Below are 15,261 nucleotides of genomic sequence, written 5' to 3' on the forward strand. Positions count from 1 at the left end.
TGGCTTGGAGAATTTTGAGCACTACTTTACTAGCATGTGAGATAAGTGCAATTGTGTGGTAGTTTGAGCATTCTTTGGCATTGCCTTTCTTTGGGATTGGAATGAAAACTGACCTTTTCCAGTCCTGTGGCCACTGCTGAGTTTTCCAAATTTGCTGGCATATTGAGTGCAGCACTTTCACAGCATCATCTTTCAGAATTTGAAATAGCTCAACTGGAATTCCATCACCTCCACTAAAAATGCTTAGCTGCAGGTTTTCCCTCGTGGCCCAGTGGTTAAGAATCCATCTTGCAATGCAGGGGACACTGATTCAATCCCTGGTCCAGGAAGATCCCACATGCCCTGAGCTACCACTAAGCCAGGGAACCACAACTACTGAGCCTATGTTCTGGAGCCTGAGAGCTGCAACTACTAAAGCCCACACACCCTAGAGTCTGCACTCTGCAGGAAGTGAAGTCGCTGCAATGAGAAGTCCGTGCACCACAACTAAAGAGCAACCCCTGCTCACCACAACTAGAGAACACCCACGCACAGCAGAGAAGACAGACCCAGCACAGCCAAAAATAAATAAATAAAAATTTAAAAAAAGTAGAAAGCCGGCAGATGCAAATTAAGACCATAGGAGATACTACTGCACATCCACCAAAATGGCTGGAATTTTATTTATTTATTTAAACTTTTTATTTTATATTAGAGAATAGGAATGGATGAGATTTTAAAACATTGATAACATCAAATGCTGGTGAGAATATGGAATAATTAGGACTCTCATGTACTGCTGGAGGCAGTCTGAATTGGCCCATCCACTTTGGGGAAAAAGCTATCTACCAAAGTTAAGGTATTCATAACCTTTGACTCCTACAGATTCCCTAAAGAAACACATGTCATGAATGCTTATTTATAATAGCTAAAAACTGGATACAGTCCTGTTTGTGACACAACTGCTGTGTATTAAACCATTTCACACCTAGTGGATAAAGCCATCACCATTTTATGATGGTTGTGGATTCTGTGGGTCAAGAGTTCAGAAAGAGCCTAGAGAGGATTGCTTATCTCAGCTTTGCCAAGTCTGTGGCTTCTGCAGGGAGAGACGAAGGCTGTGACTCAGTGGTGAGGGGGCTGGAATCACCTAAAGGCCTCTTCCTCATACAACTAGACCGCCAGGGAATGCCCTAAATGGCATGGAAGACACGCATATATGCATGCTTCTTGATTTTCTATTTGGTGGGTGGGCAGTGGGGACCCTGATGCACAGCTTGTGGGATCTCAGTTCCCCAACCAAGGAATGAACCTGGGTTACTGCAGTGAAAGCTGAGAACCCTAACCATTCAGCCATCAGGGAACTCCCCTCCTACAGCTAGCTGTTGGTCAGGATCTCAGCTGGGGCTGTTGACTACACACCTGAACACAGCCTCTCCATGGTGTAGCTTGGACTTTTACCCAGTTTGGCAACAAGGGCAAACATCCCCAAAGAACAAGGTGGAAGTGCAAGACATTTTTTATGAAGTGACTTTAAAGGTCACTTTTGCTGCATTTAATTGGTTAAGACAGAGCAAAGACCTTCAAGGGGAGGGGACATAAATTCCACTCTTTATTTTTTTTTTAATTTTGGCCACACCTTAGTTCCCCAACCAGGGATTGAACTCATGCCCCTTGAATTGGAAAGTAGAGTCTTAACCATTGGATCACCAGGGAAGTCCCAGATTCCACCTTTTAATGGGAGGAATGTTGAGATCACTTTATAAAAACAACATGTGTGTTGAGAGATATTTCTGTGTTCTTTGGAAAATGCTATCTGCCACAAGCCAACTATCCATCAGCAGGAGAATGGATAAACTAAGGATGGTATGTTCATTATGAAGGAATACTATACAGTGAAGAAGATGGCAAACAATAGCCATATGAGATAGTGTGGCTGGATCTCACCAACATAATGTTGAGCTAAAGAAGCCACATGAAAAAATACATAGCTTAATTCTAGTTATAAAATTTTTAAAACACAAGCAAAGCTATAAGTCTGTTTTGAGATACAGACTTAGGAAGAGCAGCAATTAGAAGGACAGTTTCTGAGAATGCTGGCCATTCATCCTGACTTAGGTGATAATTATATCACGAAGCACTTCATGATAAATCATAAAGCTGTACATTTTTGTTTGGGGTACTTTCTTGTGTCTTACATTTCACAAGAAAAAGGATAAGAAATTGTGATCTTCTGGCACTGAAAACTAAGTTTATGTGAAAAGAATTCACTCTGAACTTTAGAAACGATACCTAGCAAACCAACAGAACATCTGTCTCCATCTCTGTTAGTTCCTTTTTAATGTACACATGTCTTCCTACTTTGTTATAATCAACATGCAAAACTATTTTGTGTCCTGGTTTTTATGCTGTGCTATAAAGGTAGTTTACACACATGTCATTTTTTAAAGCTACATGGTATTTCATTGTTTACAAATCATAAGGTTTTTTAGCTATTTTCGTATTGTTCAGACTATGAGTAGCTTCAAATTCTCTAGATCATCATTGTTATCACTAACCTTATTAATAATTCCCTGGTGGTAGAGTGGTTAAGACTGTGCTCTCAATGCAGGGGCCTGGGTTTTATCTCTGGTTGGGGAAGATCCTGCATGCCACATGAGGTGACCAAAAAAACAAAAAAAAAATCTACGAACTCCCTAGATCCTAGACCTTGTAAATAGATCTTTTCATTCATCTTCTCACATCAACCTAATGTTTAATGAGACAGGCATGACTTTTATTCCCATTTTTACAGATGATAAAACTGAGACTTATGTTAAGTAAACTTGTAAGTTTCACAAAGTACAGCTTCCACAACACTTCATACCTTGGCAAACACATTCCAGAGCACTTCCTCTCGACCTTTTGACACAATACTTGCTGTGGACTCCTCCCACCCTGCCCCAGGACATTTTTTTCCCTGTTGTTCAGTCGCTCAGTTGTGTCTCTTTGTGACCCCATGGACTGCAGCACACCAGGTTTTCCTGTCCTTCACCATCTCCCATCCTTCACCATTTTTTTCCTTGGGATTTCCCAAAGTAGAATTGCCAGTTCAAAAGTTGTGAGCAATTTTAGAGTATTCCAGACTGTTCTCTATACTCCAGATGGTTCTCTATACATCCTGAACCAAAGTACACTGCTATTAGAAGGGTTCAGTAAACGGTCAGGATCATGTCAAGTTTATTGATTCCTTGATTCCAATTTTAGAGCCTCTCTGTAGGACTTTCCTCACCAAAATGGTGTAGGCTAGGGAATACCTAAATATTATTCTCACACTTGACCTATTTAGAATATTTTAGAAGATCTTCCTTTCCCTTTTCTTAACTGTTTTGGTTGACTCTCAGTACTTTGGAGGAAATAATGAAGTATTTTCCGTTAGTGGTTTTTTTTTTTTTTTTTTGCTGTACTACACGGCTTGCAGAACTTAGTTCCCCAAACAGGGATTGAACCTGGGACCTCAGCAGAGACAGCACCAAGTTCTAACTGCTGGACCACCATGGAATTCCCAAGAATTAGGTACTTTGACCCCTCTTTTTTTAAGCAGACTTTTTTCTTTATAACGATGACTGTTTTCTACCACAGAAACTTTCACTGAGTTACCATCCAATACGGCACCCCACTCCAGTACTCTTGCCTGGAAAATCCCATGGACGGAGGAGCCTGGTAGGCTGCAGTCCATGGGGTCCCTAAGAGTCGGACATGACTGAGCGACTTCACTTTCACTTTTCCCTTTCATGCATTGGAGAAGGAAATGGCAACCCACTCCAGCGTTCTTGCCTGGAGAATCCCAGGGACGGGGGAGCCTAGTGGGAGGCCATCTATGGGGTCACACAGAGTCGGACATGACTGAAGTGACTTAGCAGCAGCAGCAGCAGCAGTATTCCTTTAGGTTTGATGTGACCTTTTAATAAGAAAAAGTCATGTTTCTGCATCTCTTATAAAATTTTACTGCAAATACTGCCCATTATATTACTCATTGTTCTTTTCAGTCATGTAATGACAATTTTCTAGAACTCAGTGTCAAAGGAAAAGTTTGTCTCTTCCCATAAAATCATATATTTCCTTTGATCAGACAGTGAAAATTATACAGCCTAATGTATCTTTTTAAATTTCTGCCTTGGTTGTAAGTATCTCTAATCCAAATGTTCAGCCATCATAATGATCCCATTCTGAGTTTCCGATATTAAAATGTAAGGTTGCCCTCAAAATATAGCAATAAATCAATTAAAAAAATAAAATGTAAGCTTCCAAAAGGCAGAGATTTTGTCTATTTTGTTCCTGTTGAAGGGGCAAGCAGAGGGAAACAGCTCAAATGCTTTATATTGGGAAAGAGACTTTTTTTTTTTAGAATAAACATCACATAACTCTGTGGCTGTTTAGCCCATTTCCATTGCAGTATAAAGTAACATCCTATCCTCTGAAGTGCTCTTAAAAAAAGCAAACTGCTTTCCACCGAACCACAGGGTATAAAATAAAGTTAGAATTATCTTGCCTTCTCATAAAATCGTTTCTCATTGGTATTTACATCATTCACGAATACATAAAACAAAGACTTGGGATGAAGAAGAAAAAGAGATTTTCTGGGTTTTGACGTCTCTGTGGTTTTATGTGGAATGTGGCTGAAATAGGGTGTTATTTCACCTGAAACAGTAGTCCCTTGGGTGAATTAAGCTGGAGGAGGTCCAGAAAAGGATGCCTGAGAAAAATGCCTGGACCATCCTGAAGTCCCCCTTTTAGTACATGGGGTGCCCTTTTAAGGTGTCAGTTGAACTCTGGTCTCTTGCCTTAGCTTCACCCCATCCTTTCACGACCAGCAGATGACCTGTTGACCTGGGCTCTGCTCACTGAACGCTGGCCGCCCCACCCCCATGCATTCCAGCGACCCTCTGTCCGTTTCCCACTCCTCACCTTGCCCCAGCATTCCCCACCATCACCACTCATCCAGATCCTGACCTCTTGCTCTGCTTCTTCTTTGTTGCTCTGACCCCTCAGCTTTGACAGCTGACACTGGCTATCCTAGTAGGGCCATGTGAACCCACTCCAGAGACCCAGCCTTACTTAGTTTGAATCAGTTTCTGGCTATTCCAGGCCACTGTCCTCCCTGGGAAGGGCCACACCTTCACTTCTGGGGTCACTGCTTCTGTAGAGACCCATTCTGTCTTCTGAAGACATGCTACCTTGTGGTAGGTGGTGCCACTGGCTGGCGCTTTCTTTATGCCTTTTTTCTTAGAGACTCGAGAGTGGCAGGCAGGGTCCAAGGTGACACACCTGGACACTGGTTAAGGCCAATGGTTATAGCAGGAGTAAATCAATACGCAATCATCTGAGGCTACTGAGAATTCAGAGACATTGGTTAATAGCTTTGGGGAGAATGAGATGAAGGTAGGTCACGCTATTAAATGACAATAAGACAGGTTGCAAAGTTGATCCATTAACCAAAAGTGTATAACTAATGCCCAAATCACATGGTTGTATACACCCTTATTACACCTTTACAAATCCTTTATTATAAATTGACTTACTATATAGATAGGGAAAATTGGAAAGAGCCCATTATCTTTCTTGGGTTGATATGAATTTTGTTCTGCTCTGTGAGGTCTGAGAAATATCTAAGTCCAAGCACTGGATACATTCTTTCCCTTTTCTTTCTTTTTAAAATAGAATTTGAGTTCTACTTCTAATGTTATAAGCTTTTTGTTGTTTCTTAAGATTAAAAAAAATGCTTTATGCTATCATACATTTTAATCAAGTTTGGTTTACATGAGGCATAGAGAAATAACTTAAAAACCTACATAGAAGATTCTGATATTGGATATGACAGCAGGAGTCAAGTTTAATTGCCTAGACTGGTGCTGCGCGATATATTCATCACTAGCCTTGGGTGGCTATTTAAACTTAATTTAAATTAATTAAAATTAAATAACATTAAAAATCCAGTTCCTCAGTTGCAGTGGCCACATTTCAAGTGCTCACTGACCTCATGTGGTTGATGGTTACTGTGTGGGACAGGTCATATATAGAGTGTCCATCACTGTGGAAAATTCTTTTGGCCTTGGCTGACCCAGACAACTTGGGTTTGTGAAGTTTTCTTTTAGATAAACATAGAGTAAAACACTGTGGCCTCCCAGGTGGCTCAGTGGTAAAGAATCCACCTGCCAATGGAGACGCGGGTTTGATCATTGGTCCAGAAGATCCCCTGCAGAAGAAAATGGCAACCCACTCCAGTATTCTCCCATCTCCCATGGGATGTTCCTGGCTGGCTACAGTCCATAGGGTCACAAAGAGTTGGACATGAGTGAGCACACACATAGTAAAACATTGTATTAGTCAGCTCAGGCTGTCATAATAAGATACCACAGACTGGGTGACTAGAGAAACAGAAATTCATTTTCTCAACATTCCAGAGGCTGGAAGTCCAAGATTAAGGTGCCAGGGTTGGATTCCAGTGAGATTTCTCTTTCTGGCTTGCAAATAGCCAGCTTCTTGCTATGTCTTCATGTGGCCTTTCTCCTGTGCACCCACCTACAGGGGGAGGGGGAGAGAGAGAGAGAGAGAGAGAGAGAGAGAGATCTATTTCCCTTCCTGTTCTTATAAGGACACCATTCTATTGGACGAGGGAACCACTCCTCTGACCTCATTTAACTTAATTATCTCCATAAAGGTCCTATCGCCAAATACAGTAAGGGGATTTGGGCTTCAACACACGAATCTGGGGGAAACACAAGTTTATCTGTAACAAACTTTAAAAAGAAGGAGAAGGAAGAAGGGAAGAGAGGAGGAGAGAGGGGAAGGAAAAGTAGGTCAGGGCCAGATGGTGAGGGCCTCATTGCTATGCTAAGGAGTTGAAAGTCTGTCTGAAGCAGAAGGGGAAACTCTGTAAAGTTAAGGAGGTAGTCTATGTGATTGAAATGTTCATTTTAGAAAGAACAGCCAGTTAACAGTATGGAGGGTGGGTTGAAGTCTGAGGGGGGCTTGGAAGAACGGAGGCAGGAAGATACTCCAGTGTTGAGTTTTCTCCTGTTTACCCAAAGGAAACTTACTGGAGAGTTGAAAATGTTTTCTTTGAAACCTCTGGACCTTACAGGTGCAGATCCAGGATGAGGGGGCAGGTTTGACCACCCTCTAGAAGCAGGCTAGCCAAACAGAGCAGACGAGGGTCATAAATTTCAGGGTTCAATCTTAACTCCATCCTTTATTACCTATTGACTTAGAGTTGGTTTGCTCAGCTTCTTTGAACATTACTGTCCTCCTTTGTTGAAGGGGATTGATTACACTATTTCATAGCACTGTTCTAAGGATTAAATTATGCAATGTAGGGAAAACCATTTAACACACAGCCTTTTAGTGTTTAGTGCTCAATATATTTTGGCTATTATTACTACCAGGGATATATTTCCTAAATTTACTCTCAAAGGAATACAGGAAATAGGGTTTTTGTTTGTTTAAATGAATCTTGTCTAAAGATTCTTTCTGTGTGTGAGTCTATGTGTGGATGTGTTCTCCACCACACAGAAGTCACCTTTTAGACTTTTGGAGTCACCATCCTATATCGGTAGAGTGAACATGAGCTTCAGAGTCACAAGAACCAGTGTCAAATCCCTTCCCTGGTGGTCCAGTGGCTAAGACTCAGTAATTCCAATGCAAGGGGCCCAGGTTCAACCCCTAGTCTAGATCTGGAATCTAGATCCCACATGCTGCAGCTAAGAGTTCTTATGCCACAACTAAAGACTAACGATCCTGCATGGTGCAACCAAGATACAGGAGAGTTAAAAAAAAGAAAAATCCCTTGTCTACCACTTCTCTAGCCCCGTGACCTGCAAGAGACATCTTACTTGAGTCTTGGAGCTTCCCTGGTGGTTCAGATGGTAAAGCATCTGCCTGTAATGCAGGAGACATGGGATTGGTGCCAGGGTCAGGAAGATTCCCTGGAGAAGGAAATGGCAACCCACTCCAGTACTCTTGCCTGGAAAATTCCACAGATGGAGGAGCCTGGTAGGCTACAGTCCACGGGGTCACAAAGAGTCAGATATAACTGAGCGACTTCACTTTCATTCTTTCAGTTCCTTATAAGTGAAATGAATATGATAATACTTTTTAGTCATTCATTTATCCACAGATATTTACTTATATTTACTGCAGAGTTGGGCTATGAAGAAAGCTGAGTGCTGAAGAATTGATACTTTTGAACTGTGGTGTTGGAGAAGACTCTTGAGAGGCCCTTGGACTGCAAGGAGATCAAACCTGTCAATTCTAAAGGAGATCAGTCCTGAATACTCATTGGAAGGGCTGATGCTGAAGCTGAAACTCCAACACTTTGGCCACCTGATGTGAAGAACTGACTCATTGGAAAAGACCCTGATGCTGGGAAAGATTGAAGGCAGGAGAAGGGGACGACAGAGGATAAAATGGTGGATGGCATCACCAACTCGATGGACATGAGTTGGAGCAAGCTCCAGGAGTTGGTGATGGACAGGGAGGCCTGGCGTGCTATAGTCCATGGGGTTGCAAAGAGTCGGACACAACTGAGTAACTGAACTGAACTGAACTGAATTGAACAGCACCAGGCATTGGGCTGGGAATTCCACGGTAAGTATATCAGACACAGTCCAATGACATTTTTGAGGGGAAAGAGACGGTTATACTACAATCTTATAAGTGCTGTAACAGGTCAAATGTAGGAGAAAAGACGAAACTAATACTGCCCAGAGGAACAGCATTCCTGTCAATGCCTTCCAAGGGTTGCATTCTGGTTTTTAAGTGGGGAGTTGAAGGATGGGGAAATGACAACCAGGTGAAGCAAGTGGGGGCGGGAAGGAGCAAACAGGGGTGGGAAAAGTGCTCCAGACAGACATAAAAGTAGGCACAAAGGCCTGGAGCCAAGGAGTGCCATCTTGAAAAGTCAAAACCAGGTTCACCTGTCCTGGGCAGACTGTGGAAGGGTAGAGCTGAGAGAAGAGCTGTAGAGAAATTGTGGGAGGGGCTTAGGGAGTAGAAAGACATGATCAGACCTGCATTTTAGAAATATGGCTTCAGCTGTAGCAGAAAGAATGGGTGGGCTGTAAGTAAAGGCAGGATGGTGTCAGAGAGCTCTAGTAAAAGCCTAGTGTGGTGATCCAGGTGAAAATGTGCCAGGCTGAAGCAATAGAAAATACATAATAATAATCATAGCAAATTTAATACATATATCCAGGAAGTGTTCTACGCATCCAGCATACACTAACACATACAATCTTCAAAACCAGAATAAACCTAAGAGGCCAGTCCTATTAACATCTTTATTTTATAGAGGAGGAATCCAAGGAATAGTCTGCTCAAGGTTATACAGTGTTGGGATTGAACCCAGGCAGTCTTGCTCTAGGCAGGGCTTCTTATGTGCTATACTGTGCTGCTGAAGACCTAACAGATTTCTGAGACTAAGAATTAAGGAATGAGGTAGAGGGAGGAGTCACAGAGATCTCGAGATTTCTGGCTTGTGACTAGGTAGCTTTTTGAGTCATTGTTTGGGCTGAAACATATACTAGGGAAGATCAGACTTGGGAGAAAAGATAATGAGTTGCTAGTGAGACAGGTTGAATTTGAATTCCTAATGTAACAGCCATGGGCAGATATTCAGAATATCATTGTTCATATGTGTCTGAAGCTCAGTTCAGTTCAGTTCAGTCGCTTGGTCGTGTCCGACTCTTTGTGACTCCATGAACCGCAGCATGCCAGGCCTCCCTGTCCATCACCAACACCCGGAGTCCACCCAAACCCATGTCCATGGAGTCAGTGGTGCTATCCAACCATCTCATCCTCTGTCATCCCCTTCTCCTCCTGCCCTCAATCTTTCCCAGCATCAGGGTCTTTTCAAATGAGTCAACTCTTTGCATCAGGTGGCCAAAGTATTGGAGTTTCAGCTTCAACATCAGTCCTTCCAATGAACATCCAGGACTGATCTCCTTTAGGATGGACTAGTTGGATCTCCTTGCAGTCCAAGGGCCTCTCAAGAGTCTTCTCCAACACCACAGTTCAAAAGCATCAATTCTTTGGCGCTCAGCTTTCTTTATAGTCCAACTCTCACATCCATACATGACCATTGGAAAAATCATAGCCTTGACTAGACGGATCTTTGTTGGCAAAGTAATGTCTCTGCTTTTTAATATGCTGTCTAGGTTGGTCATAACTTTCCTTGAGAGTTATTATTACTAAATTTTTTATTTTCTGGTTGCACAGTGTCACATGTGGGATCTTAATTCCCCGACTAGGGATAGAACATGCACCTGCTGTGTTGGAAGCTTGGCGTGTTTACCACTGGACCACCAGGGAGTCTCAAGAGAGTTATCTGAACAGGAGTTATGTATTTGGGACTCATTAGCATGCAACCATGGGAATGGATTAGATGTCTTAGGAAGAATGTTTTGAACTAGAAAAGAAGATATTTTGAGAAAAAAGCAGAGGAACACCAGTATTAATGAGTAGGTAAAAGGAGAGTCACTTATAATGGCAATTAGGAGAAACAGTAAAGAGATGGGAGGAATATAGGGAACATGGGAAGGAAAGAGACATTTTGAACAGTACAGTGTCAAATGGTATGGAGAGTTCAGCAAAGTGACCACCAAATGTGAAAAGTGTCCATTGAATATAGTCACAAGGAATTCAGTAGTGACCTTGGAGAGAACAGTTTCAGTAAACTGATAAGAACAGTAGTCAGAGTGCAGGAGCCGGAGGAGTGAATGCAGGGTGAGGATGTGGAGGCAACAAACACAAAGAATTTCAGGGACTTCCCTGGTGGTTCAACTCCCTGTTTTCACTGCAGGGGGCATTGGAACTAAGATCCCACATGCTGAATAGCATGGTCATAAAAAGGAGGGGGGAGAATTTCACCAAGAAGATTTGCCTATGAAGGGAAGAGAGCTATCCGGAGAGGGCGATGGATTAAAGGAAAAAATTAATTTTTATTATGCTAGACATTTGAGAATATTTAAATATTAATGAGAAGAATCCAGGATAACCTGAGAGGCTCTGAAATCAGGAGAGGGAATTATCTGAGAACCCTTGAGAAAGTGGAGGGGGTGGATGCAGGACATAGATGGAGAGTTTAGCTTAAGCAGTAGAGTTTTTTCTTTGTAACAGGAGAGATACAGAGAAGAATGAGAAGCAAAATTAGAGTTTGTGGTGGGAAACAGAGGGAGTTCTTGATGGTTTTTATTATCTCTTCGAAGTAGGCGGCCTTATCGCTGTTACAGAGTGTGGGAGACAGTGGAGTCGAAGTTAAGAGGAAAACAGAGAAGGTTTAAAAGAGACCCAGGGATTTTTAGGGCATGGAAAATACTGTGTATGATACTATACCGATGGAGGGATGGATGGACGTCCATTATACATATGTCCAAACTCACAGAATGTACAATACCAAGAGTGAACCCTAATAATGTAAACTATGGACTTGGAGTGATTATGATGTGTCAGTGGAGGTTCATCAACTGTAGCAAATGTACTTCTCTTGTGGGGATGTTGATAATTAGGGAGCACATGTAGGGGGCAGGGGATACATGACAAATGTCTGCACTTTCCTCTCAATAGTGCTGTGAACATAAAACTCCTCTAAAAAAATTAAGTCTTAATTCAACAACAACCACAACAAATCAGCCTCATGGAGGTGGAGAGCAACATGACTGAGGAAACAGAAAAAAATCCCAGCAATGCATGAGGACCTATGAATTCACTATGGTAATAACTTGCATGTTTGTTCTAGTTAAGTGGTAGGTTTGGAGAAGACAGAGAGATCTAGAATTGGAGTTTTGACAGCTGAGTGCACTAGAGACAATGGGGATTAGAGATGAGGATAGTGGTAGGAGAGGGGCAAAAACAATGGAGACCACCCAAGGGACCAGAAGAGAGCAGAAAAGAGCTGATATAGGAGGATAGAGGGGAATTCCTTGGCAGTCTAGTGGTTAGGACTCTGTGCTTTCACTGCCAGAGCCTGGGGAACTAAGATCCCACAAGCTGTAAGGTGAGGTTAAAAAAAAAAAAGAGAGACATTTAGGGTCTTTGAATTCTCCTTAAAGAACAGTGTGTGATAGGTAGCCTCTAAGATGAACCCCAGTGATCCTACCTCATGGTATTTATGGACTGGAGCAGTCTTCTCCTTTTGAGAGTGAGCTGGACCTAGTGACTCATCTAACAAACAGAAGAAGGTGATGGGATGTTACTTCTGAGATTAGTTTCAAAAAGACTTCCTGTCTTCTATGCTGTCTCACTCATTGGCTCTGATGCAAACCAGTTACCATGGTCTGTGCCCTATGCAGAGACCCACATAGCAAGGAAATGAGGGCGTGAATCCTGCCAACAACTGTCTTAGTGATCTTAAAGTCAGATCCTCCCTTACTCAGACAAGGGACCTTCAGATAAGACCACAGCTTGTGCTGACACCATGATTGCAGTCCCTTGAGGGAACTTGTGGCAAAGGCACCCAGCTAAACCCTGCTGAGATTCTTGACTAGAGCTAGGAGATAAAACTAATACAGAGTATAAGAAGTAACTGAGTGAGAAGGGAAAAAGAACAGCAATTACCATCAGAGATGGGAATGTTTGAGGTTACAGTTTCAGCTATGTAGCTAAATAGATGCAGAGATCCAACTCAGTGAAGATAAGGTCAAGGAGTTTCGAGGCCAGGGTACTGGATAAATCAGGTGCATAAATGTGGAAGTCATTCAGGATCATTGGGCAGAGAAGAGTGTGCACCAGGTGTCAGTTTCAATGAATGACAAGGTGGCACTGGGGCAAAGAGGACAGGAAGCCCAGTGAGATGGAGAGTACTATAATTAGGTGGAATGAGCTGCCACAAAGGTTTTTTTTTGAAGATGATGGCAAATTAAAGGCATGGAAGGAGCACTAGGGATCTAGGAAAATGCTGACCCCAAAACTGGACTCTGGGATAAGTGAAGTGTGGGAGAATCACCTCTTCTCAAGAGTATAGGGGAGAACTGTCCTCAATGTAGGAACAAGTTTCAAGATTAACTGGCATGAAAGTAAGGTTCTTGGCCCTTCATAGTTGGCACTCGACGAATATTAGCCGTCTCTCAACATTCAGGTAAACATGTATATGCCTTTGCTCTGCACCTTCCTCTCCCCAGTCTCTCCGCTAAAGATTAGGACTAGGTAAAGGGGTGGGTTCCGGTGGTTGGAGGTGGCGTGGCTCCTCCTTCACCCGGTCCGCTGAGAGCGTGTTAGCAAGGTTTTCACTGGCGCACAAGAAGGGAGATTTATTCCTTTCACCACAAAACATTAATCGAGCGCCTGACATGTGTGGGACACCGGCGACCCAAACACGAGCGAGATATATTTCCGACTACCGGGAGGGCGTTCGGTCACACTCGGTGTCAAGGCCAACACAGGTAGGTACACCGTTTAGACTTTTCCACGTTCTCCCCACACTTTTAGCTGAGGTAAAATGTCGGAAGTCACTGTGCACCAGAACTGAGATCCCTCCAGAATTCGGCCTTGCTGTCTGGCGTTCCCAGCTCGCGCTAACGAACCTGGGTGCGCCCTCCGGGAAAGCTAACGTCCACGTGGGCTCCTCAGCCGCCCGCGGGGCGGGGCGTAATGGGCGGGGCCAGGCCGGAGGGCGAAGCTGACCCCGCCCCTGGGGCTCCCAGGGCCCACTGCGCCCCGCGGCCAGATGCTGACGTGTCCTTTCCTTTCCACTACACCTCCCGACACTACCTACTACCACTGCCCCGGAAGTCCCGCCTCATACTTAGCCCATCACTGCAAATCAGCTCTTTCAGCGCTTCCTGAAGCTCCTGACCGGTTTTGAGACTAAGGGGCGGGGCTCCGCAAGCAGGGTGCCTATTGGCTTGGGGTCCGGCGGGTTCTGGGCTCTAATTGGCCGGAGGGCGGTGGCGCTCTGGCACGCTTGCGCGGCGAGTAGAACGTGTGGCGGTGGTGGAGATCGCGTCTCTTTCGCTCCCAGTCCTGCTGCTGCTCCAGTGAGCGCCCAGCGCGTCCGTCCCGTCCATCGCCCACAGCTGGTCGCCCGCCCGCTCCTCTCCGAGGCGGCCTCTCACCAACACCGACACCCACATTGACACGTCCTAGCGGGCCACCGCCTTAATCGCTGGTTTTCCATCGCTACACATGGCCTCCTCCGCGCAGAGCGGCGGCTCCTCCGGGGGACCCGCGGTCCCCACCGTGCAACGGGGCATCGTCAAGATGGTGAGAGCGGGGCCCAGGACACCGATCCCACTGGCCGCCACCGTGCGGGAGTCTGGCGCTGGCTCCTTCCCCTACCGCCAGCTTGCAGTGTCTCCCAGATCCTCTTTCCTCTGCCCCTTCCTCACTTTGACCCGATCTCGGAATCCCCTCCCTAGACGCAAGTCGACACGGACTCCCCTTCGGTACTTTGCCTCCGGGACACCCTGGCATTAGGGGGTCACAGTGATTTCCGTGATCGTGGGACTCAAGTCTCCTGGCTTTTTACCGGGACAGATCGATTACTGATTAGTTAACGGGGACGTGTGGGTATCAGTCCTCCGATTCACCGTCCTTCTGTCCATTTTGGCATATGCTGAGTAGTTTGCAGTTTTTCATAGATCCTAACGTCCGCTCTTCCGTGGAACTCTTGGAGTACTTGGCCTTCTTGAAGCTATTATGTTTCCACCGACGCTCAGTTACGCCAAGTTTTCTCGCTCTCTGGCCCTCATTTCCCGTCTTTTTCCCTCCACCTCTTGCGTCAAGTCAGTAGTCCTAAGAACTCTTCATATCTGTGCTCCCCATCTCTTTGGCTCTCAGAGCCTTAGGCCAGTAGGAATCTTAGCGATCCTTGTTGTTCCCTCACTACGGATGAGACAACTTTGAAGAGGACAAGTGACTTGCCTAAGGTCACATGGTGGTTTGGGTTGGAGCCAGGACCGGAGCCTAAATGTTCTGATTCCCAGTCTCCTGCTGTTACTGTAAATTCTGCCTGATTATATATCCCCTCACTCTCTACATCCTTGAATGGTGCATTTAAAACCTTGCAAGTTTCATTAAAAATTAACCCCCGTCATAATTTTGTAATATAAATTCTCTTTATCAATTGTCCCCTCTGTTGGCCTCCCCTCAACATTCCCTAGGATTGGAAACTGACATTTCTTCGTTGTTACCAGAATTTCTGGTTGTGATGGCCACAGGCTTTCATTTCAGGCCGCAATTCTGACTTTTCCATCTGGTAATATTCCTTATGACACTTTGTCCCAAAGCTCTGCAGCCTTTTATAGTTGTAGA

At 44.3% G+C, this 15,261-nt stretch overlaps 1 protein-coding gene and 1 pseudogene across 1 annotated transcript in view; one reads left to right on the plus strand and one right to left on the minus strand.

The window, feature by feature from the left end:
- Positions 1-14,081, minus strand: part of LOC120877544 — a 16,907-nt pseudogene extending 2,826 nt beyond the window's left edge.
- The window catches only part of SND1 (staphylococcal nuclease and tudor domain containing 1), a 423,281-nt gene continuing 421,923 nt past the window's right edge, over positions 13,904-15,261 (plus strand). The window contains exon 1 of the mRNA XM_040259576.1: positions 13,904-14,211. Within this exon, the coding sequence (XP_040115510.1) occupies positions 14,134-14,211 (78 nt within the window). The 5' untranslated portion in view covers positions 13,904-14,133. The remainder of the gene's footprint in view (positions 14,212-15,261) is intronic.

The sequence above is a fragment of the Oryx dammah genome, unplaced genomic scaffold, assembly GCF_014754425.2.
Source record: "Oryx dammah isolate SB20612 unplaced genomic scaffold, SCBI_Odam_1.1 HiC_scaffold_18, whole genome shotgun sequence".
NCBI classification, from domain to species: domain Eukaryota; kingdom Metazoa; phylum Chordata; class Mammalia; order Artiodactyla; family Bovidae; genus Oryx; species Oryx dammah.